The sequence below is a fragment of the Pipistrellus kuhlii genome, unplaced genomic scaffold (genome assembly GCF_014108245.1).
Source record: "Pipistrellus kuhlii isolate mPipKuh1 unplaced genomic scaffold, mPipKuh1.p scaffold_m20_p_4, whole genome shotgun sequence".
In the NCBI taxonomy this organism is placed as follows: Eukaryota; Metazoa; Chordata; class Mammalia; order Chiroptera; family Vespertilionidae; genus Pipistrellus; species Pipistrellus kuhlii.
In genome coordinates this window covers 36,280,087-36,306,035 of record NW_023425540.1, presented here as the reverse complement: position 1 = coordinate 36,306,035, position 25,949 = coordinate 36,280,087, and the positions used below count along the sequence as shown (strand labels likewise).

Genomic DNA, 25,949 nt, shown 5'->3' with positions numbered 1-25,949 from the left:
GACACAAAAGGCCACATATTACATGATTTTATTTATATGAAATGTCAAGAACAGGAAAATCCAGAGAAACAAAGTAGATTAGTGGATTAGAGTGTGGGAGGAGGGGATGTTAATGGGTATGAAGCCTCTTTTTGGTGTGAGGAAAATGTTATGAATTTAGACAGTGGTGAGACAGCAAGATGGTGGTGAAGTGGGTGGAAGTTCACACTTGCCTCTTCCCAGCACCATATCAGATTGTAGCTAAAGTACAGAAAAATCAACCTGAATAACCATCTGAAGACTAGTTGAACAGGAGTCTTATAATTGTTATACAACTTTTAAATGTATAAAACAATCATAAAACAATAAAAGGTAAATGTTATGGCGTATGAATTATGTCTCAATGAAGCTGCTATAAAAAGGGGGTTAGCTTTACACACAAGTAGCAGCAGGGACGCTAATTTCTAAGGCAACCCCCTCACTTACAGATAGTGGTTGATGGAATCATAGAATTCCAGTGCTGTATGATGGAATCATAGAATACCAGTGCTGGAAGAATTTAATATAGAGATATACAGGAGGAAAAAAAAAACCCTGAAATGCAAAAACATTTGGATATATATTCAATTCTTTGGATTATTCTACTTCACCACTCTAAAAAATGCCAAAACAGAGAGTTCCAAAAGTAAACAATTCCCTATAGTGTGAATAGAGTGAATTTCCAGGTCAATATAGTCTCCAAGATGCTCAATGGCATGTCGTGTGACAATGGGAATGTTCTGTATCTGGGCTTTTCAACATAGTAGCCATTACCCACATATAACTGTTAAGCCATTAAAATGGGATTAGTATAAGTGAAAAACATAATTTGAAATTTTATTTTAGATAAGATACCCATACTTTCTTAGAAGTATAGGAAAGCTCCAGATTCATGCATGTTTGGGGATATGGCTAAGGTTCAAGCATGGCTACTGAATGCCATTGTTTCAGTAATACCACCTGGTAAGATAACACCTGGAGCCCTAAGTCTCGGAGGTACCAAGGGAAGAATAAGCATTCCATCAGTTTAATGATCCACCATCTCTACGATAGCATAAGATCTTGGGACATAGACTATAAGGTCCAGGAATGGAAAGCACAGAAACCAAGCTATGGAATCTGGAGAGTTATTAAAAGTAGCAAAAGGGATCCATCTGGAGGTCACTTCTCAATACTGCCTTATTATTAAAAATAAACTGTCAACCAGTCATAAAAAACTATAGTTTATATAAAAATATGTATATAAATGTGAATATATGTATACAAACATTGTACACACATATGTATACACTAACGGTGGGCTTCTGCTTCCCAGCTTAGTGCTGATGGACAAGAACCACTACAAAACTTAAACATGAACAAGTAGCAAGCTTAGAAAATAAACATTCTTAAAGCCAAACTTCTTCTTATTTTGTCACTTATCTTTCATCCAAAACAATCACAATTCACTGTAAAAATGTGATATGCTATGAAACAGAGTAAGTACTATTAATTTATCTGCATCTTAAGATATTTGAAATTAAAGTAAAATACTCAGCTAACTGTCTTCCAAGTAGATGACTCCATAAATACCACCTTGCTAAGAATGGAAATAATTATCTGGAGGATGGAAGGGACAATCTAAAATGATTAGAAATTATTCCTGATTATGGTATTTACTTAAATATATTTGAAGAAAAAGTAAAAGTACTTTCCTAACATGCAAGTTATATTATTTCAAAATGGAAGAACTCAGGAAAGTCTAAGCACTACCTACCTACAAGGTATCGCCGTCATTTTAAAAAAATTCTCACCTGAGGATATGTTTTTTTAAAATATATTTTAGAAAGGGAGGGAGGGATGGGGGAAGAGGAGGAGGAGAGAGACTAGTAGATTGCCTTCTGTATGTGTCCGACTGGGGATCAAACCTACAACCTTTTGGTTTATGGTACAACATTCCAACCAAATGAACCACCTGGCCCAGGCCAGGTATTATTATTTACCCTGTTGTAGTTATAAACTGGAGAGTACAGACTAATTCATTTCATTCTCTAGACACCTACCTTGGGTAGACTGTTCTAAATACTTTTAAACACCCCATCCAAAATGAATCGGAATGACACTATAAGAAATGTGTGTTCCCATTGGCTGCTCACCTGGGGATGAGTGCATTCCAGCTGACTTGATTGAAATCACCAGCTTAAGTTCTGTTTGGTATGTTACTAAGACTCAAGCTGCTGAGGTCATAGTAAATGACCTCATAGGAGCCAAAAGATCTACTCAGCAGCCCCCTGGTGCATCTGTATCACTTCCTCTGTTTACAAGTCAAGGGGAAATCCCATTTTAACAAAGATCGCTGAGCCTCAGTTCATGGCCCACCTCCCTAAGCCATCGTGTGAGACTACAGTAACATTCTTGGGTGAGAATGTGGGCAGAATGAGGGAATGGGCAGGATGAGGGAGTGGGCAGAAATTCTCTTAGAGGATGTGTATTTGAGACAGCAGAGGAGGTACCCTACAAAGAATGGTACCTACCAAATGTAAAAAGCAATTCAAAGAAGAAAACGTCATTGTCTAGACCAGTGTTTCCCAAAGTGTGGTACGCATACCCCCAGGGGTACAGGAAGAGTTTGGTGGGGGTACTCATTGCACCTGAGTTTGGTGGGGATATGCACTGCACTGTGCTTAGCTGTGCCTAATTCTACGTTCTCATGAGTATGAGGGGTACTCAGCATTATGAAAATTATAGAAGGGGTACACATATGTCAAAAGTTTGGGAAACACTGGACTCTAGACGATATGAATGGTCCTCTGGGACTCTACTGGCAACAGTGAACTTTCTAGTGAGAAACCAAGAGAGCATCCAAGTCTAAGAAAATGCATATAGCATAAGGTAACCATAATCGGGACTTTTTTAAAACACCACGGGACATGGGGCAAATTGTTAAAAATCGGGACTGTTCCGTCAAAAGCAGGATGTCGGGTCACCTTAACTTAGCAGCTTCTCCATTAAAATTCGCTTTCTACACTTATCATTTCCCATTAGCTGCATACCTTATCCACATCACAAAACAGTCAGAGGATGAGACTTGAGAGCACATGGCAGGGGTGGACTGGGGAGAGAAAAGCACTCTCAAGATATCCATGAAAAATTCTCAGTGTTTTCAAATGATTTAATGACTATGTTGTGCAATTCCTGCCACAATGGTGTATTTTGAAATTTTAGTTTTTAAAAAATATATATATATTATTGATTTTTTACAGAGAGGAAAGGAGAGGGATAAGGAGTTAGAAACAGTGATGAAAGAGACACATCGATTCAGATGCCTTCTGCACACTCCCAAATGGGGATGTGCCCGTAACCAAGGCACATGCCCTTGACCGGAATCGAACCTGGGACTCTTCAGTCCCCAGGCCAACGCTCTATCCACTGAGCCAAAGCGGCCAGAGCTTAAACTTAGTTTTTTAAGCAATCACTTAAATATATGCTATCAAGCTCAATACTTTTTTATTTTAAATATATATTTTATTGATTTTTTACAGAGAGGAAGGGAGAGAGAGAGCTAGAAAGAGAAAAACCAACCAGCTGCCTCTTGCACACCCCCTACAGGGGATGTGCCGGCAACCAACATACATGCCCTTGATTGGAATCGAACCTGGGACCTTTCAGTCCGCAGACCGATGCTCTACCACTGAGCCAAACCGGTTTCAGCTCAAGCTCAATACTTAAAAGAACTTTAAAAATACCTCATTTTGGCAGAATAACAGATCAAGCCAAAAGAAAGAAATGGAATGTTCTGTATTAAACTCTCCAATCCTAGGAAGGAAATATGACACAGAATATCTGAAATAACTCTGCTGGTTATTGCAGGTGCCCTTCATGACAGGATGTTTAGAAGAAATATGAGGGTGGCCATGTGGCATATCTCGTGGAGAATGACAGTGCTCCAGTTTAACTAGATAAATGCCACACCAATCCAAAAAGGTTTTTCTTCAAAAATGATAACCACCTACAAAAGACCCATTTTTTTTTAAAGTTATACATATGTTACTCCCCACACACACACACTTTCCTGATAAAAGCAAAGGCTCTTAAGATATTCTGGGACAAAAATGGCGTTCCCTCCCCTTTGTAAAATCAAGGTCAAGAATGAGAGTAAAACTACAATTGTTCAGCACTGAGAACTCACACACCTCCCCTTGCATAAGCAACACACGCCACAATTCCCTAAGCAGAACTGGACTTCAGGTATTGTCATTAAGAATCGGGGGAAAGTTATGAAATACTATTCAGCTGTAAAAAAGAAGGAAATCTTACCTTTTAAGACGGCATGGATGGATCTGGAGAGTATTACATTAAGTGAAATAGGTCAGAGAAAGACAAATACCATATGATCTCACTTATGTGTGGAATTTAATAAACAAAAATAAATAAACAAAACAGAAACAGACTCATAAATACAGAGAACTGACTGACAGCTGTCAGAGGGGAGGGGGTTAGGGGACTGGGTGAAAAGGTGAAGGGAATAAGCAAAAAACAAAACAAAACAAAAAACAAAACCAAATCCAAACACCCCAAAACACCTCATAGACGCAGACAACAGTGTGGTGATTGCCAGAGGGGAAGGGGGGTGAGGGGAAGTAGAAGAGGGTAAAAGGGGGAGAAATGTAAGGGGAGGAGCCTTGAGTTTGGTTAGTGAACATATAATACGCAGATCATGTATTATAGAATTGTACACTTGAAACCTTTATAATTTATTAACCGGCTACCCTAATAAATTTAATAAAAAAAATTTTAAGAGTGGGGAAAAAAAATCAGGAAAAAGCTAGAAAACAAAGATGAGACTTGGTTCTTTATTTTGCCGACCCAAAGAGAGTCCATCCTACCCAAATGGGCGCATTAGCCAAAGCACTCAGACCATTGCTGCACGAGACCCCAAGTGCTGTAGCTGGGGACCCAGGAGGAAGGCTGAAAGGCAGAGGGCTGGGGCACTAGCTTTGTCACAGGCACAAACACCAGGGTTTTCTTTTGTTTGTTTTAAAAATATAATTCTATTAATTTCGTAGAGGGATGGAGAGGGAGAGCGAGAAACATCCATGTGAGGGCGAAACATGGACTGGCTGCTTCCTGCACACCCCTACCAGGCATCAAGCCCCAAACTGGGCATGTGCCGGATGAGGAATTGCACTAGCAACTTCTTGGTGCACAGGACGATACTCAATCAACTGAGCCAGGGCTGCTGTTTTTTGTGATGGAAAAAAACTGCTTAAAGCTTAAATTTGGTAATTCATGCTACAGAAAGTAGTGAATAACTGATTGCTAAAGTTTCACAGCTCCCCATCCTCACCGTTTTTATATGCAAAAGACAAGTGATAAGGAAGCAGCTGGCACCCAAGAAAGCATGTTTCAGGACATATCCTCTTGGGACTGCCCACTTTCATGCTCATAGTTCTCAACAAAACAAATCACCATGACTTCTGATTATAAGGCGACAGTTAGATTATGTTCCAATTTCTTCCTAGGGCAGGAATGTGTGCCATATTTCAGGAAAATATCCAAATGAAAAGTCAAAATAAAGCTGAGTGCCCAAAAAACTGAGTTATGTAGCCAACTCTTAAGTACCAATAAATAAAAGTTATTAGGACCTCTATGTTCTGTAGTTGCTTTTTTTCCATGTATAGGGCGTAATGTCACAGGAAGGTCATAGCCTCCTGCCACCGTGAGGAGAAGCCCAAGTTGCTGTTGGATGTGTTATACACAGAGGAGTCATTCTTCAGGCGCTCTGCTCTCTTCACACCCCCCTTCTATGTATTTTTCGTCTGTTCTTTTACGTCTTTTTATGTATTTTTGTATTGTTATAATATGTTGTTACAGCAGTACAAGCATTCAACTTACATATACATACATACATACATACATACATACATACATGTTAGAGGAATGTGCTTTCATAAGGCTCCATGAGCAAAATTAGTAGCCCTAGTCTAGAGAAGTTATCGGGACACCTTATTCTCCCACTATACTAGAGGGAAAAAAAAGTATTCCGTACTTACTGTCATTTTCTTCTTGAATTTGAATATTAACCATATCAATACAATTCTGAATTTCGTTCCAGCTTAAGGTCTCTTGCCCTTGGGACAAAACGTCCAGTTTGAAGGAGAGTAGTTCATCGGCATAACTGCGGAAGAAAGGGTGATCATGACGCTAATGACAAAGAGATATTCATTCTTTGTTCAAGTTATGCCTCTTAAATTTGACACGAGGGGCCAAAGGTGTTTGTTATGAGGTGAGACAAAGAGTAGAAAGACAACTAAAACTGTGGAGTGCAGTTCTGTCAACACCCAACAAGCTCACATAAACTAATGGTGTTCTTTTTCTTAGAAATACTTTATGTACAAATGCTGTTGAATGAAAAGTTCCTCAAAATCCAGCTTCGTACCTCACTCAAGCAAAACAAAACAAAAGTAACAGACATTCTCAAGCCTGTGATTTTGCTTTTTGTCTAATTACTAATTTTCTTCCCTTTTGCACTGAATCTTGGCTCTGAATGGCATGGCTCTCAACCCTTCCATCAAGGTTCTTTTTGTTTATTACTCTTGTTCCTCCTACAATGCGAGCTGTAAGAGTCTTTTCTACTGTAACCCTAACATAGCTGGGTCACCCTGCGATCTAATATGCCTATCGAGGAATCAAATAAAATGCGCATGTAGTTCCAGAAAATCTTGCTAAATGACACACATCTTCACTGTGTTTTCTTGAAGAGATCGTGCATGAGTTGAACCAGAACATCTTAAAGTTTCTCTCCCGCCCCCGTCCATTGCTCCTAAGGCTTCAGAGCAGATACTCAAAACCCTCGTGTCCCCTCCCTGCCACAGCACTCTCACACCTCAACCCTGGCCCCTGGCCCTCCTCACTCAGCAGAGCCCTCTGGAAAATAGTTTGGCCAGTTGCTCCAGTTATTTTTTTTTGTCTGGAGAAATTTCAGAGGAAAAGACCCCCTTCTTGACATATTACTAAGGAACTTTCATTTCTCAATAATCAATTTTCCTATTTAAAATGTACAGAACCAGTGTTAGATCCATAAGCTAACATGAGCCAGTCTAGCCCAAAGTAAGGACATTCTATAGTTTAGTTGGCTTTTGCATTACTCCAGGGCAGTAAGACCAATCCTCTGTGTGTCTACTAATTACGCAGCTTGACTTCTGAATAGCACCTGCAGATTTCATAGCAGAGGTTAAAGAATTAACACTGCATTAAGCCCAAAACTGTTTGCTTGCTGTGACAAATTTTCTTAAAGTTTTGCATGCCTCTAGATCAGCGGTGGCCAACCTTTTGGACCTCACGAACCACCCGTAGTCCGTGGACCACCGGTTGGCGACCACTGCTCTAGATGACACTGAGGTGTCTTCCATGGAGTAGTTTGAGAGAGAAAAACATCATTCAAAATAGGAAGTAGTGGTGATGATTCATTATCTGTCGCCGAATGAGACATCACCAGATGCAGGCCTGAAACTAGTTAACTGTCTGTCATGTGTGAGATTTTCCCTTACCAAGAATTATAAGCCTATGAAGATACTTTGTGTTACTAATAACATATAATACTGACCATCCCTTCTAAAAAAGAGTGCAGAATCATTGTGGGTATTTCACATGCTTCATATCTGAATGACAGTCCAGTGGAAATAAAATGAGGATAAACACAGAAAAGAACAGCAACCACCCATCATTTCTTCAGCAATGAACTAACATTAGTCAAAGAGAAGAGATTTTAGGGGTAAGACCTACCTCCGCAGGCTTTTCCACCTGAGTATTAAAGGCATGAGCTCTGGAAAGTGCTCTGTGGTTTACCCAAAGGTCCATGTCTTTCCCCCCACCTCTCTCAGAGCTCTCTTCACCATCTCCCAGGAGCAACTAGTAACATTATATTTCTAACAGACTTGGGAAGTTTTGAGATTAAAATTCCAATTTAGTTCAGCAAGTGTTTATTAAGCACACGTCATAAATAAAATAAGTTGCAGGCATCACAGGGTTATTAAAATGAACAAGATGCAGCCTTTATACTTCAAGGAGCTTCCAGTCTAGGGGATAAGACAACAAAAACTCCAAGGAAGTTTTTCACTAGGAAGAATCAGAATTATATTTTTTTGTACCAAGATTGTGTTCCTCTCCACATGATGCTAATTCTCAGAAGGTATGATATGACATTAGCGGGGGTGGGAAGCATGGAAATATTCATGGACGTAGACTAGTAAGAGAGAGCAGAGCAACGCCTGGTTAGGTAAGAATGAGGGCAGAAAAGATTCAGGAATACCTATCTGGAGGTTATTATAAATAGAAGCAAAAGTAAAAATGAAGTGGTCGCTGGGAAACAGAGACACTTTGCAGAGGTATGGGTACCCACAGGGAAAGAAGTGAGTGGGCTGTTTACAGAAGGAGGCTGCCTGGCAGAGGGCAGGGGAAAACTCAAGTTGAACTTGAGGTTTCTAAGCTTGGAGCCGAGGGTGGTGTCATTAACAGAAACAGTAGAAATTGTAGAAATAAATTATCTTGGAAAGGCATAATGAACCAGGGGGCCAAAATTTATGCAGTGTAAGAGCACCAGTTTCTCCAAAAAGACTAAAAACAAGGAAATCCAGTGTCGTCCTACTTTTGGGCCATTCTCTACATTGACAAGTGGTCAAACACCAAGTTAAAAAAATTTCCCCCCTGTACAATTATATTGACTCAGGAGAATTACTCAACCTTTCTATTTGAGCAGTTTCAGAAACAATAGCTCAAGAGTTTTGTCAAGATCTAAGCAGACATCTCCCCCTGGTGGTCACAAGGATGGAAAATCACTTGTTTTTTTATTTGGGCTTTTGTCTGCCTGAATCTTTCATTGGGCTCATTCCATCCCCTTAATTTTCTCTCTGGATTCGCTCTAGTGTTTATAATACTATCAATTGTATTATCTAGTACTATATTTAAGGAACACGAAATGAAAAATACTAAACTGAGGTTGTTACCCACTGCCATGGTCCCCTGTGGTCTCAGCATTCCTTTTGTTTAACAACCAGAAAAATTAGGTTTTGGGGCCCAATTGCCAAATTTTGGGTTGATAAATCCAGATTTTTGGTTTCCTCATCAGTAACATAAAGAGAATTGAACCAGGTGATTATTAAGGTTTCTTCCCACTTTTCTACATATTGTCTTTTCCTAAAGAAGCCCAAAGGAAGGTATGTTTTCAACATTTCTTTCATTTTTAGCCTATCAAATAATCTTTGCTAATGACAAAGTCAGTCAGCAATTGCCACCATTTTTAGACCTCTGCATCACTAAAAGGAATAATGTACACACGGAACTATAATATTACATTCTTAAAAAAAAGTAGACCAACTTTCAAGAAAATGAGCATGGCTATATGGATTTCTTCAATAAGTAACAAACCCTTTATCTGTGAGATCTGCCAAACATATAATACATTTCTGTGTTGAGAAGTGTTTCGGAAAACAACTTACCGTTCAACATACGTCTCGTCCAGATTGTTGAGGCCTATTGCTGGGCTTCTAAGTTGATTCTGCACAGATACAAGGTCTTTGCTGTCCAAGGCCTGGTTGAGTAAAGCAACAGCAGACAGCATTTCCACCGCAATCAGGAGCTCCTCGTGGGACAAGTAGTTCTGTTGGGAAACACATGCAATAAGTTCACACACCTTGTAGATGTGATGGGGGTTTAGAGGGTTTAGAACGCACATTTCAAAAAATGATGAAAAGTCAAAGATTTGACAACCCAGGAGAAAAAAACTCATTGGTCACCTACTCTGCACTGACTTTAAAAAATAAGTAAATTGGACCTAACCTATTTGGCTCAGTGATAGAGTGTCAGCCTGCGGACTCAAGGGTTCCAGGTTCAATTCCGGTCAAGGGCATGTACCTTGGTTGTGGGCACATCCTCAGTGGGGGGTGTATAGGATGTAGCTGATCGATGTTTCTAACTCTCTATCCCTCTCCCTTCCTCTCTGTAAAAAATCAGTAAAATATATATTTTTTAAAAAAGTAAATAAAGAATAAGTAAATTGGCTTCTGGGATTTTCTTAGGTGGTTTTGGCAACTGAGTTCATTACAACCAACATTTATGATTCCTAAAACATCTGGATTCCCATAGCTGATCCCTACTACCAGCTCCATTGGCTGCTCACAGGCTCAGTCTCACCAAATAATTAAGCCAAGCATTAGATAATGTGGTCACTGTCTGAGAGTGTGAGGTAAGATTTTAGGATAACTAATGATTTTCAATTTCAATTAAGGGTAAGGAAAAGAGGATAGAATTTCACCTAAAAGTTATAGCCCCAGAAAACTAAAAATATTTAAGGTAAGAATATTAATTCTAGTTTCAAAAAAGTTAGTCGCATATTTATAATTAGGTAAAAATTTTAAAATGTATAAGAAGGTCTAGATATTTAAAGAAATGTGAGGTTTATCTTTTGGCAAAATAAATAAGAATCTCCAGATTTATAAATCTAAATTTGGCTTATTTAAAAAGTACATCTTATATTTCAGAACACTCTCCTCTTCAAATTTCTCTTCCTTATTTTTATACTAACTTGGCCTAACTTCCTAAAGGTTATTTCTTCCGTATATTGAAGGAACACAAAGAGAGCATGAAAATGAGTTAATAAAAAAATCTGATATATATCTTTACATCTAGGATATTGTATGTAATATTTATATTATAGATTTCTGAATATTCACAGAAATCTTGCAGCAAAATGATTTTAGAGTAACAAAGCATAATTTTCCCTTCCAAAGCAAATGGGAAGAAGAGGTTCTTATAGGGAACCTGTAATTAAATTTTATCCAAATATCTGATATTAAATACAAGTTTAACACATAGGGAAAGTATAAAATTATAAGTAAAGGGTAGAATAGAATTATTTGAGATTCACCTCTGTTACCCTTTCAAGTGAACTCTTCACAAAAATCTAGAGTGGTACACAACAAAAATGATAAGGAAAGATAAAGAAATAGTTATTATTTGACTATTGACCAAATGGGGATGAATGACTGTGGTAGAGTTCCAATATCCTTGGGCTTCAAAGCTAGAGAAGTGGGAGGAAATATTAATGCAATTTGAGGAAATAAGCTATTTTTCTTTTATTATAAAATAGCATCTTGTGCCCAGCTGGTGTGGCTCAGTGGTTGAACATCGACCTATGAACCAGGAGGTCATGGCTCGATTCTGATCATAGCATATGCCCAGGTTGGGTCATGCCCAGATTTTAGGCTTGATTCCAGTAGGGGGTGTGCAGGAGGCAGCTGATCAATGATTCTCTCTCATCATTGATGTTTCTATCTCTCTCTTTCCCTTCCTCTCACAGAAATCAACAAAAAATATATCTCAAAAAATTTATATTTAAAAAAATAGAAGCTTTCTATTTAGAAAACATAGGAAGTCTTAATGAGCAAGAATAAGAAAACAAGTCCTACCACCTCAGTCCTTTAGTATATGCTCTTCTATTTATTTTTAATTCATGCAAACATTTACAGAGGTGTTTTTGTTGAGGTTGTTTTGTTAATCCTCATGCAAGGATATTTTTTCCATTGATTTTATTTTTTTAAGAGTGTGGGAAAGAGAGGGAGAGAGGAGATGGAGGGTGGGGAGGGAGAGAGAGAGACAGAGAGAGAGAGAGAGAGACAGAGAGACAGAGAGAGAGAGAGACAGAGAGAGAGAGAGAGAGAGAGAGAGAGAGAGAGAGAGAGACAGAGAGAGAGAGAGATATGTGAGAGCCAACTGGTTGTCTCCCACACATACCCTGACTGGGGCTGGAGATCAAACCTGCAACCCAGATACATGCCCTTGACCAGGAATTGAACCCTTGACCCTTCAGTGCACAGGCCAACACGCTAACTATTGAGTAACACCAGCCAGGCCTACCAAGGTGTTTTGAAACCAATTTATTATTTTTTTAATTACAAAAAAACCCCAAGACAATACTATATATTTTAATCTAATTTTTCCATTTAATATTAAACATGTCAATTGTTTCCTGACTTTCAATATTAGAGACCATGCTGTGAAACAGCTTCTTGGCTACAAACTTTTGATTCACATTCTTTTCCTAGGAATGTAATTGTCAGCAAAATGGGAAAGAGCCTTGATACACAGCATTCAGATCACCCTGCAGAAGGGCTGTACCACTCATGCTCCTGTCAGCTGTGTGGGAGGGGCTGCTGCCCCAGATGTGTGCCTACGCTAGGTCAGGCCTCTCATTCTCTACCCATCAGATTTCTAAAAATAACTGTATTTTGACTTACTTTACATTTAGTTACTTCTGGTTGAGTCTGAACATTTCTTCTCTGTGTTTATGAATATTAGATATTCTGTGAATTGCTTTTTTATGCTTTTGCCCCCTCCCACATTTTTTGGTGGATCAGTACTGTTTCTAACTTTTAAGAGTCAATGTCCTTTTATGTTTCCTTAGAATTTTAATATAAAATAATTTTTTTACATTTAACATTTTATATTGAAAAATTATTCTGATATGTGTAGTGAGGTAATGTTTTCTTTTCCAAATGGTGAGATGTTTTTGAAGGGTTTCAATCCTTTCCCACCTTTTAAAATACTAGCTCTCCCATATATTAAATTCTTGGCTCTGTTCCAGCACTTCTCATTCTGTTCCATTGTTTGGCTGAATTTGTAGTACACATGCTCCTAATTACTCTAACCTTATGTGAACATTGCTGTTTAATACTATTCACATAATAAGGAACATAAATTTACAAAAATTAAAGCCATAGTGCTAATGTTCTGATTGTAGACTTCTAGAAATGCTGATTTCGAGCTTATTTTTCTATTAAAAAAACACACATAACATTTCAGAGTCAAAGAAGCATGGAACAGATTGATGGATTTCATAGGGAAGGTGAGGGAGGGATGTAGGGATTGATAAACCAGGGCACTTACATGCATACTAGAGGTCCAGTGCACAAAATTCGTGCATGGTTGGTGGAGCAGAGGGGCTGTCCCTCAGCCCAGCCTGCACCCTCTCCCAATCCGGGACCCCTCTGGTAGAATCCCTAGGTCTGGCCAGTGATCAGGGTCTATCAGGGCTTTCCCTCCCCTGGCTGCAGGCAGCTGGCCCCACCCCCGCTGCTGCCACTGCTTGCCATCTGTGAGGCGCTGCCCCTCCTCACCCACCACCATCGCCTCCCTCTGCGGCACCAGGCATGGGGTGCCATTTCTTGGCTGGCCTGGGCCTCCTTCTGTGGGGTGACTGATTGTGCCACTCCAGATTGATTGCCCCACACAGGGAGACCCTGCCCACTTGGCCAGGGCTCCCATCAATCACAGGGGCAGAGGGTGGCCTGGGCCTCCTTCTGTGGAGCAATTTTGGGCCCCCCAGCCCACAGCCAATTGCATCGTGCCTGCCTTGGCTGGCCTGGCACCAGTGCATGTCATAGTGTGGTCGTCCGGAAGGTGGTCTGGAAGGTCATTTGCTGTTCAGTCATTCCGTTGATTTGCATATTATGCTTTTATTATTATAGATATGTACAACCCATGTGGTGAATGATGTGGTGAAGACAATAATGTGGTGAAGGCTCAGTGGATAGAGCATCAGCCTGTGGACTGAAAGGTCCCGGGTTCGATTCCGGTCAAGGGCATGTACTTTGGTTGCAGGCACATCCCCAGTGCGGGGTGTGCAAGAGGCGGCTGATTGATGATTCTCTCTCACTGATGTTTCTAACTCTCTATCCCTCTCTCTTCCTCTCTGTAAAAAAAATCAATAAAATATATTAAAAATAAATAAATAAATAAATAAATAAATAAAATAAAAGCAATGTAAAAAAAAAAAAAAAAAGAAGAAGAAGAAGAAAAAGCATTCCTTTAAAAAAAAAAAATGTGGTGAAGGCCTGAGAGGGACAGATGCAGGGTTGGGGGGGGGGGGGGTCAATGGGAAAAAAAAAAAAACACCACCAAGGAAACTAAGGGGATATTTATAATACTTTCAACAATAAAGATAAATATAAAAAAACACATTTTAAAATGCAGTATAGTTTAAAAATGATTCAAAAAAACTTTAAAAAATCACAGCGAACAAGAAACACCCATTTTCTTGAGTATTTGTGTGGAGCTTGTCTGCACCTCCTAAGTATGGTCTAAGATTGGTGACATGGATGAAAAGCAGGTCGAAGGAGAAGGCAGCCATGGAATTGCTACAAGACGGAGACTGGACCAAGGTAAAGACTCTGCACCCCTGTTCACCCCCTAAACAGCCTTCCTCGTGGCGTGGACTCATCCTGAACATCTCCGTAACCCAGTCTCTCACTCACCATGGCGTTCTGTTTCTGAAGGTTGAGAAGTTCGTTCTGATACATCGCAGCTGCAAAGGGATAAACCGCAGGCAGCTGGGCCTCCGGCCTCTCCAGGGCGAGCAGCGTGCTCTCGGGGTCGCCTTCCTGGATGACAGCATTGATGTGGTCCACTGCAGCCAGCCCTGAGGGTGGGAGTCACAGGCGTCAGAATGCCCACTTCCCACTGCGGCCTGACCCACCCAGCCCAGCCGTCCAAGGACTAGAACCGAAGGAGTCACTGTCCAGGAGCTAGGAGAAGCTGCAGTTGGAGGACAAGCAAAACCTTGGAAATGGTAGCTGAGTGACCGGAAGTTGGTCTAATACTTGGAGGTAGAACCTAAGAGAACGTCAGCACGGATGGAGTGGAGTTAGAGGGCATTCCTATCTAGTGTGACTTCCTTACAAAAGTCTTCCTTGGTGGGGGCACCTCTTCCATGGTTCTGGTCCCTGAGGATTTGCACCTTGGGAATCCACCCCGTATTTGGAGCTGGACCACATAGACCCTGCAGGCATTGCTCTTTAATGCTCCTTATGCGTCCTGGGGAGAATGAAGCTATGAAAGCCTTGCCCTATTGCTTCCTCTGAGTCAGAATCGTGGAAAACCCGCAGTCAGTGCTCAGACACACTGCTGCCTGAGACTGATGGTATTTGTTCTCAGAACAGCCTCTTCTTCAACTGCATGTTCTATGAAGTATGGTTCTTTATTTTTAAAGCCTCACCCAAGGGGGGGGAGAGAGACAGACAGACAGACATTGGTCAGTTGCCTTCTGTTCATGCCCCAACCTGTAACCCAGGTATGTGCCCTGACCAGGAACTGAACCAACAACCTTTCGGTGCACAAGATGACACTCAACCAGCTGAGCCACTCTGGCGGAGCTGAATTGTAATTCTTAAGAAAAAATAATTCAGGTATTTAAAAAAAAATACTATAATAAATCCATACGATTGAATAAGTCTATGTTAGTATCAGTTAACCTAAATAAAAAGGCCCTGATCACAGAAATGCCTTGGTGGACATGATCTGCCTGAATCGTAAGCTCTGTGATGTCTCCACCAGCCGCAATGTTTAGATTACAAGACGTGAATTTTAGTGACCAAACTGAGGGCGCTTGAAACAGTAGATTCAGCATCGTTTTCAGAAAACGGAAATGGAATTGCTGAATGAGTACTGAACTCTGCCACCAGGCAACAGCAAACCTGACAGAACAGGCAGGATTTTGCCCTGTAAAGGCGGCTCTGGGGTCGCAGAAAAAACACAGACCCATACAATTCTAGAGCTTTTCAAGGGTTAGTCTGTCTTCCTAATACAGGACTAAGATTATTCTAACTCTTTCTAACAGATACCCATTTATCCTCCCTAACTACATTTCAAGGAGCCACCCTTAATAACCTTTCAACCAAAAGACATCACTGAAAAGCAGGAAATACTTATAACAAATGCAATCTTTCATGCCACCCTCCCAGAAAACGTTCACTTATTCTAAAGGATCCTAAGAACCCAAGCACTTGTTTCTATTCTTAAATTACAATGACAAATGAAAGAATTCCAGAAAGGAAGGCCAGTGGATGGTTGTGATTTCTGCTCTTCGTTCAAGTTATCCGAGACCTTTCCACTGTGTCTCTGATTACTTTGGATGGGATCCTGCACCACCTCTGAAAACTATTAGATGGATTTATACAACTGGAGGGTAATATATTACCAGAAAAAAATCATATCCTTAAAATGCTCTTAATGCATAATTTCTTCTACAAAGAAAATAAAGTCAGCTTAACCAATCTTTTACACCGTGCATTTAACAAAATTTCCAGCTCTGACCTTAAGAGAATAAGTCATGGAATGCATGTGCCAAACCCAAAACTTAAATAATTGTAGTTCAAACAAAGCTGATGACAGCTGATTACCATCAAAGCTGTCACTTATGCCATAACTATGGCTGCTACAAATGTGGACACCTTAACATTTTAATATAATAACCTCAATGGTTGGGGGAAAACTTGCCAACTAGCTATATGTACATATTTTAAAGCATATAATTGTCTCATTTTCATGTCACGGACTAAAACATGCTTTTGAGGTTTTTTTCCAAGACTACTTTTAGTTTTACTGGACTATACATTTTCAGATGGGAAGAGATTAAAAAAACTTCAGAATAAATATGTTCTGCCCCTTTAAAACCAACCAAACATTGCAATGTCCTTTATAATTTCAGTTGGTTATACATCAGCACAAATCATCTCAGGCCTTCTATTTAAAAATGGGGGAAAATAAATATAAATTTGTCATGGAGTAAAGTATTAAAACATTTACATAAGGCATTTTATTTAACAAGAAAAATAAATCGATGTTAGTGGATATAAACATTTCAAAAGAAAGGATGGCGAACGGTTATGGGAACTAAGCTTATGGACCTCAGATGTCTTCCTGTAAAGCTTATGTCAAGCGTAATGACATTGTCAGCTTTTAAACTGAGCAGAAAGAGTAACTTAAAATTGTGCTTCATGTATCATCACCAACATGCTCAATATTTATGAAGAGTAGAAAAACACATCCCAAATGGTTAAGGTATTCCTTTAAAAAAGGTTCCTCTAGAGCTCTTAAGAGCAGTGTGTGTGAGAGATAATGTCTCAAACCTACTCAGTTGTTAACGCCTACATATTTATGTCAGAGTTCTCTGGGCCTCTTTAACTACTGATTGAAGTCTCTACCAGCATCTTAAGAGCAAACTTCTGGGTTATGTCTACAGATACGTCCGCACTGTTGTGAAGGTGTTAAGAGCGATAAAGAACCTCCAAAGCTCATAGGGGAGGTAAAATCAAGGGGAAGGTTTAGGACTGTTGTGATTAGTAAATACTCCAAATTTAAGTTTGGCAGATATTTCACATGATTTATTAAGCGGGCTAAATGGTCTTTCATGTATTCATTTTTGTAATATATGTGGATTATTTAGGTTAACCTATGGGAAATAAAGGTCAAATACAATTCCTTACTGCTTCAAGTAAAAATAAATTTTATTAGAAAGAGGAAAATACTAGTGAAGAGATTAATGTATCTAAATTTGCATATGCTTATTTTAGTTACCCGAGTTCTCCGTTCTTTATAGTCATACAACTGAGTCAAGTAACAAGAACAAACTGTACAACTCCACGGAGTCTCAGGGACATGCATGTAAACCTGTCACTGTGCAATTCCATTGGTGTGTCAAATTCACTCACTTGCACTAAAGCTACACAAGCTGTAAGAAAATAATCCTTAGAAACTGTAGACTAATAATTGGAAAGTAATAGAGTAGAGCTGTTAATAATGCTTTTATAGTTCCAATTGAATGCCATCACAATCATGGGCAAGGAATGGCAGTCTTTAAGTCATAATATTTTACTAAATAACCATCAGAATTATACCAATCAGGGATAGGTTCAAAATATGACATACACTGTAACTATGATGAAACACCTTGAGCTCTTTACATGGACTGGGGACCAGATCACAATACACACACACACACACACACATATATATGTATGTATGTATGTATGTATGTATATATATATATACATATATATACACACACATATGTGTATATAAATATATGTATATATAACGGATTTTTCATCATATAAGGGCAGTTTTACAGGGGTACAAATTGAGAATTTTGGTGAGACTCTGACAAGGTATATTCATATCTTATAGAAGTATGTATACATTTCCTTCATAGAATCCATTACTTACTGTTGACTTTATTGATACTGCCTTGGATTTCTGCCTGTGTCAGCAGTTCTTCATACGCATCTCTCTCTTCTTCTGAAATACAGTTATTCTGCAAAACAAAGTCTTCACTGATTTCTGAGGCTAAATGTTTCCAAAGCTCAATATTCAAAAACAAGAAATGCAAGGAGCGATAAAAACCATTCACTAACATCCATTTGAACGCAATAGAAGCATTTAAGAGTGCCTGCTTTGTGCAGGGCACTACGGTTAGAAATGCCCAGCAAGGACTATAAAGATGAACGGACCCTGTGAGTTTCTGCAGAGGCCCAATTTTCTAATGTAAACATTGTGTTGGACCCCTTGATATTGCTGTTTTTGGATATCAAAACCAGTTAAATATAGGCAATTCATTTGATTCAGTCTAATAAAATCAAGAATACAAATAATGAATATGCATAGTACAATGGAATAAATTCTATAGGAGAGCTACATGCTCAGTTGCAAAGAAAATTTAAAAAAGAGACAGCTGATGAGGAAGCGCTGTAGGGACAGTCATGTTAAAGGCAGAATGGGGAGCAGGATGTTGTTAGCAGGGTTTGGTGAAAAAAGTGGGGAAGCCTCACACGTTGGGCTGAATACAGTGTGTGTGTGTGTGTGTGTGTGTGTGTGTGTGTGTGTCCAGGGCCAGCCAAAAACATAGTGAGTAGAGTGCTAAGCTGGAGGCCTTTAAAAGATAAAAGGACCTGTACTTAACCCCGGAGGCAGTAGGGAATCGGGGAGGTTTCTGGTGAAATGACACCAGATCTATAGCTGAAGATTAATTTTGCAACCTCTAGCTTTGAGAAGGGTTGGCTTGGAGAGTGACAGAAGCACGGAGACCCCTGAGGAAGGTGCTGCAGGCATCCTGAGGCCAGGTCAGGCGGGGTGGGGCTGAGGCAAGAGTGATGAGACTAGAGGTAGGTGGATAGATGTAAGCCAGGCAAGAAAAGGCAATGAATGCAAAATACTGGGGGGTGAGGGCATGTATGGGAGTGGGGCTTGAGGGGGACAATGGTAAGATATGCACACATGTAATACCTTAATAAAAACAAACAAACAAACAAATAAATAAATTAATTAATTAAAAAAATATACCTTAAAAAAATAAAGTAATGGAAAAAAAAGAAGAAAAAGAAAAAAGAAAAGGCAACTGAATACAGCAATAGATAGGGCACAGGGGACATAGAAAGCTTTCCGAAGCAGCGGGGAAGTCCTTCCAAAGGGAAGTCAGCAAGGGGTACAGGTGGAGGAGGGCAGGGTAGAGATGAACACTCTTCTGATGTGGTGAACGGCAAGGCCGGAGCGGAACCAGAGGGCCTGTTAGGACGCTGAGAGTGATTTCTTCAAGCGGATGAGCTTATTTGAGGGAGAACAGAGACAGGAGTGCCTCAATGTCAATGTCAACCCCCACACTTAGCGGGTGGAGGAAGAGACACTCATTGATGCAGAGAACCACTGCCACTTTTTGGCAATGGAGCTGAAGCTGACACGGCAGGAGCCTAAGTAGAGGAGAGTTGGGAGCCAGTGGACGCTGAGTGCAGACAGTCTTCAGTAACACAAGCCAGGCAGGAAGTGAGGTGCGGAGTTAGGAACAGGAGTAGGCTAGCTGCCTTGCTAAGGAGGAGAACCTCGTCCTCCAGTATGAGGGTGAATAATCAGGAAAAAACAGAGAGAGTGGACTCAAAACATCCTCTCTAAACTTCCCCACACTGCTTTATTGACCTCTACTAATAAACCCACAGGTAACTCAGCCAATACAAGGTCTGCGGGTGGTACTAAGGAGGAAAGAGCGTTAGCTGCTACTTTCATACCTTTCAGAGAAGTATTACCTCTATGGCATAGCCTTCAAAACCTTGCAACTTACAATATTCACCACACCAGGAAACCCAATTTCCTTCCATAGTGCAAGATCTTCTTTCACCCTTACACTTCCCCCAAATCAGTTGCCTGTGGCTACAGAGACCACAGCCAGTTGAATGAAAAATATCCCCTTTTTCCCCCAAACTAGCTGCTCATAACCATATTTACTACTGAGAATTTAAGTAAATACCTTCAGTTTTGCATTTTCTTCTTTTCCCTTTTTGGCTGCCCAGAGTTCCTTCTGATATTCTTGTGCAAGGTTCTCATCCACTAACGTTAAAACTGCATTCGGGTTTCTTAGTGTTATAATGGTCTGCTCTGCTATTCCTTTCTCAATAGCTTCGTTAATGGCTATGACAGCAGCATGCACTGAGAAGAGGGGGGAAAGAGATTTTTACCAGCAAAAGGTAACATGGACAGTTGCACTGACACTGCATACATGTAAGTTTGTTTTCTCTCTTCTTTGGCTCCCAGGAAACATACCAAAAACGAAGCCTCGGACACGTCACAGAGCACCCCTCTGAAAACCTCTCCACCTGCCCATCTGTCCCCAGTCCTGCCTCAGTATCCCTCACCTAACCCCCATTCATTTATTCAACGCAGCAATGTGTCCTACCACTGGAAGCTAAGGATAAAGAAAGTAAATATTTTGAAGAATATAGACATCTCCAGAACCTCTTTACCCACATTGCACAAGTGGCGGTTTAAAGTCCCAAATCAATTAATTACCTATATTCTGATAAGCTAAAACTAACCATCTACAATACAAATATAATAATAAGAGCTTTTCAGAGGGGTTTAAAGTATCGTTTGCTTCTTGTAACCAAAACCAACAAAGTGTAGGTCAGTCTGATGTCAACGGCAGGTCCAGAGTTTGAAGTCTTACGTGCAGCTTCGTCCACGGACAGTTCGTTAGCCAGAATGCCCCCTATTTTGCTGAAAGATGGCATCTGTATTCCATACTTCTCGAGTTCCTTCCTCATATTACTGATTTCCTCCTCTGAAAAAGAGCAACAACAAATCAGAGCGAGTCACAGAGATGGAGGCAGGAACGAGTATATTCCTATCAAGAAATGCTTTCATGCTAGGGAGCTTATTCTTCTGATTAAATTTTTTAAAAAAGGGCACATCATTATTTAAAAAAAGAAATGTCTTTATCAAGAAGGTGGGCCCATTTCTACGTAAGAACTGTAGGATGAAGCCAGCCTTAGCTTCTCATTTCCCAAATGTGGGGAAAAGGAACCTGGTTGAGTACAAAACAATGTGTCTCTCCTTGCCCCACAGAGAGGAGAAAAGGAAGTCAATGTTATATCACATTGGAAAAAAAAGTATGGGGCCATTTCCTGAGACCTGGCAAAAAGTTATGAAGACACACAGTAGTACCTGTGAAGTCCACTTTGCCCAACAAATCCTGGATCTGCGGTGCTATTCCTAGTTTGAACAGGTATAAACTGAAAGAGAAAACATAAAATTATCAGAAGCTTTATTATTATAAATCTTAGAGTTAGACATTGCTGAAGTCTGAAAGGCTTTTTTAGTTGAGAAAGACCTGAGAGATTATCTCAGCTAATCCATTCATTTTGTAGATGAGGAAACTGAGCCTTGAGGTCACTAAGCCCCTGGTAGGACTGAAACCAGAACCCCAGTTTAAATCCCCAAGACTGGTCTTCTGCAGTACAGGGCACTTCCATAGGGTCAGCTGACTATCACCCATGGATAGGCAGAATAAGAAACACAAGTAATAAACCGTTATTTAAGTCTCCCTTTCCTTTTATTAGTTGCGAGTGTAAATATTTTTTTCATGCACATATGTATTGGCCATGTCCATTTCTTCAGGAAACACCAACTAATGAATTTTTAGGATTGTTTTTGGGGTATTTACTTTTCTCTGGTTCCCCCACTTTTCCACAAAAAAACAAAAAAACAAACAAAAAACAACAACAAATGACATTTTAACCATATGGTAATGTGAATATTAAGTTCCAACATAATATTAGTGTCTTATCCACAGAGGAAAAACATATTAGACTCTGAACATTCTTCAATGTAAATTAGGCATTATGTATTCATAATTCAAAGTTAGAAAGACATGATATATTTTTTAGTTTAAATTCTAGATCTTTATAGAGATTATAAGGGATATGAAGCTATTTGCACAGCCTCGAAAGACTTTACTACCCAACGTTGATGCTAAACAAGTCACTATAATTAAAACTGGTATGCTGAAAGTTTCAAAACCATAATATTGAACTTCTCAACTCATTATTACATGGGAAAATATCTCAGTTAAAAGGGAATTCATCATGTGGAACAAATGAAAGGTCAACCTCTTTATTTGTTCCTTTCTAACAACAGGGAATAAAAAATCAACAGTCTTAAACAGGTAGGTATGGTAAAGTTGCAAAATAATTCTAAGAAAATAAAATCAAGCCATACAGACCTTATGAAAATAGATCCATAAACAATAAAAAATGTATTATTATATCACTACAATTTCTTTCACAGTACCTGATTCTTCCTCTTCCCTTTTTATAATGACACTAGAGGCTCAGTACATGAAATGTGTGCACTCAGGGGAGGAGGGTCCCTCAGCCTACCTGGCCTGTGCCCTCTCACAGTCTGGGAGCCCTCAGGGGATGTCCAACTGCCAGTTTAGGCCCACTCCCTGCAGCAGTCGGACATCCTTAGAGCTGCCGCAGAGGCAGGAAAGGCTCCTGCCACCGCCACTGCACTCACTAGCTGTGAGCCTGGCTTCTGGCTGACCGTTCCTGCATTGAGCATCTGCCCCCTGGTGGTCAGTGTACATCATAGCGACTGGTCATTCAGCCATTTGGTCAATTTGCGTATTAGCCTTTTATTTTATAAGATTTCAAAATACACCTGAACTCATCTACAAAGAAAACTATAAAAATTATTCAATGGGAAAAATGTTGAAACTGTGACAGTAAAATTTAAGTAGGAGACATTTATAAAATGTCTTTTAACACAAATTATTTCAAGTACCGACAGTCCTCAGGTTATGTCTGACTCAACATACGTTGTTTTATGGTTATGTCACCATCTCCCATTTATTTATATAAAAAAAAATTTCCACCATTTTGATGTATGTACATATGTGCTTTATGTTTTTTATTATTTATTTACCACAAGGTCATGAATTATCTTTCTTTTAAATTTTTTTTTTTTTTTTTTTTTTTACTCTTTCACTTCATTACTGCTGTGTATGTGCTCCATGTGAGTGACATAGGTGTGTATGTAGGTGGGTTCCAAAGTACAGCAAAAATCGCATTATGACATGCTGTAGGAATGGATCGCGATATAACCCAAGGACCTACTGTAATGTGTTATTGAAAAAATATATTGATCTGAGAGACAAAAACTGAGAGAAAAACATAGATTTGTTGGTTCTACCCATTCATACATCCATTGTTTGATTCTTGTATGTGCCCTCACCCAGGATTGAACCCACAACCTTGGTATATTAGCATGATGCTCTAACCAACTGAGCTACCCAGCCAGGGCCTCAATAATGTGTTATATATTGTATTACTTACATTAACATTCTGCCAAACCAAGTTTTAACAGATGTTAAATTTATATTCTTATATAAAATACTAAGCTAATAAATATCTATGATCTTTTAATATATTTTCAGTTCTACTCCCCTACCTATGTAATGTTGAGATCATGTAGAATTTTAGATGCATGCTTTTATTTTTATTTTATGTACCAAAAATTTAGATAACTATATATTCTATTAATTTTTTTTCTCATTTCATCTGTCCACTTTTCCTTTCTTAGCTTTACCTTTGGTTTTGTTGTATATTAGTGCTCAATATTAATCAAATGTATAAACTGAACAAATCACTAATTGCACATATTTTATTTTATTCTTAACCATTTACTTATTCATTTACTTATTTTTTATCCTCACCTGAGGACCTGCTTAGAGAGAGGACGGGAGAGAGAGAGAGACAGAAACATCAATGTGAGAGAGAAACATCTTTTGGTTGCCCTCTGTACATGTCCCGACCAGGGATCAAACCCACAACCCAGGTATATGCCCTGACTGGGAATTGAACTGGCAACCAACTGAGCCATTCCAGCCAGGGTTATTGCACGTATTTTAAAATTTTGATTTGTTCCTTGGTGTTGATTCTGTTCACTGAATCTAATGCCTCTTTTGTAGTGTTGGTTTCCCTCAAATGTCTGGCATTTCCTGAGTTGGGGTCCTCTTGGACTTTCAGATTTGCTATTTGTCACAGCTGATCACAGGTCCTCACAACAAAAGCCACCTTAGGGAGACCATAGGGCTGATGCCAGGAAGGTGCCCAGAATCTTGCCTTCTTAGACTGAGGATCCCTGAGCCTTCCTGGCATCACCAGCTCTCCTGGGTACTGGCATGTGACTTTGCCATCCACATCTACACTTGCTGCTTTGGTGTAAGCTCCATTGTGCTGGCTTTGAGGCTCTCCTTTTCCTGTTGTCTCTGCTTGGAGCAAGCCCCACACCAGCTGCTAGCTCTGCTGCATCCTCAGTGGTTTCTGGGGGCTGTAGTCTTCTCATTCTTTGCTTCTCCATTAATCCAATCCTATCTGTTTGCTTTCATAGGGAGTTAAGTTTCTGGTCAGTTGGTGGCATTCTTTCTAATGGCAAATTATTACTTTTTTAATGATCACTTTAGTAATTTCATTTCAAAAATAAAACTATGCTCAATGATCTTAACATAACTGTTTTCACATTATCTTCTTTGTTTAACCAGCCACTCAATACTAGCTATGGAATATCTACTACATATAAAAAATATTTTTCTCTACCATGAGATATTGAGACTCCCATAAAACAGGTTTTTTGATAAAATGGACTAAACAATTTACTAAACAAAAGTGTTCATTTTCTCCTGTGGAAATAAAGGTATTAGGACTATTTCCGGTTATACTTTCCACTTCTCCATTGAACACTGTAATACTAATATAAATCTCACAATCAGCAAATATTCTGGTTTAATTAAAAATTACCACTAGATGGTGCTGAGGAATTACCATTTTCAGATGGAAGAATCTTCGCTGTTAAATTTGTTTAAAATCAGATTTTCTTAGTGTGGCTTAGGTAGAAATCTCATTTACATATACATACTTTCACCAAAGAAATTTATTAAAAATGTTAATGCATGTATTTTATTTGGCTTCAGTTTTCAACACTGTCTCTAATGTTGAGGGTTTAAACTATTCTTTAAAAAGACTGCTTTTCACAGTGTGGAGGTTTTGTACCAAATCTCTGTAGGGGAGGTGTTTTCAAGCAGATTTCTCAAAGGGGCAAAGTTTACTAGGAAACTTGTCCTTAGCCACTGTTCCCAGGCTGAAAAGAATCAGCAACAGCAGCTGGCCCCTTCCCAAGCATTCACATTCAAATGAGCCATTCATGACCTGAAGCATGTAGGAAATTCAGAGTCTCAATCTTACACACACACACACACACACACACACACACACACACACCATTCGCTATAAAAGCATCAATTTCTTATAGCTCTTCAACTCTGGACTTATTAAGTACCTTTAGTGCCAAACAGCCAACACAAAAGGTTGAGAGCAGCATTCCAAAGCAAGCTGTGGCATAATGTCAGCATCCCTTCCCACGTATAAGAAAACACTTGGTATGAAATAGCGGTCCTCCTATCCTATGACAAGGTACAGTGTGCCTGTGTGCTGAGTGGGGCAGCCACAGAGGAGTGCTCCCAAGGAAGCTAAGCCTCACCGCCCATGTGGGGCTTTTGGTACAAATAGTATCAGTTTAAAACCCAGGAAGCAGGAAAGCTTTTTTAAAAGTTCTATTAGGGTTTTTTTCCCCCCTAGTACTTCAATGTATACATTAAAAGATTTATAGTAATGAAATGCAAACTTAAAAGGCAAGAGCTGAATTTATTTCAGCTTTTCTGGATCACGTCATGTGCACTTCATTTTATGCCATAATATGTGAGATGGTTGTAAATGAAAGCCTCATGGATGACTTGAAAG

At 39.5% G+C, this 25,949-nt stretch overlaps 1 protein-coding gene and 1 non-coding gene across 3 annotated transcripts in view; both read right to left on the bottom strand.

Moving 5' to 3' along the window:
• IQGAP2 (IQ motif containing GTPase activating protein 2) overlaps positions 1-25,949 on the bottom strand; it is a 254,510-nt gene that overhangs the window by 77,475 nt on the left and 151,086 nt on the right. For both annotated transcript variants that reach the window (XM_045571611.1, XM_036411313.2), the window contains exons 6-12: positions 21,316-21,383; positions 20,819-20,932; positions 20,123-20,301; positions 18,055-18,142; positions 14,307-14,470; positions 9,495-9,655; positions 6,051-6,175 (exon numbers count right to left, since the gene is read on the bottom strand). In XM_045571611.1, coding sequence (XP_045427567.1) covers positions 6,051-6,175; positions 9,495-9,655; positions 14,307-14,470; positions 18,055-18,142; positions 20,123-20,301; positions 20,819-20,932; positions 21,316-21,383 — 899 coding nt within the window. The remainder of the gene's footprint in view (positions 1-6,050; positions 6,176-9,494; positions 9,656-14,306; positions 14,471-18,054; positions 18,143-20,122; positions 20,302-20,818; positions 20,933-21,315; positions 21,384-25,949) is intronic.
• On the bottom strand, positions 5,671-5,797 carry LOC118704030. Its single transcript, XR_004983260.1, has one exon. It is a non-coding gene; the product is annotated as a small nucleolar RNA SNORA11 (small nucleolar RNA).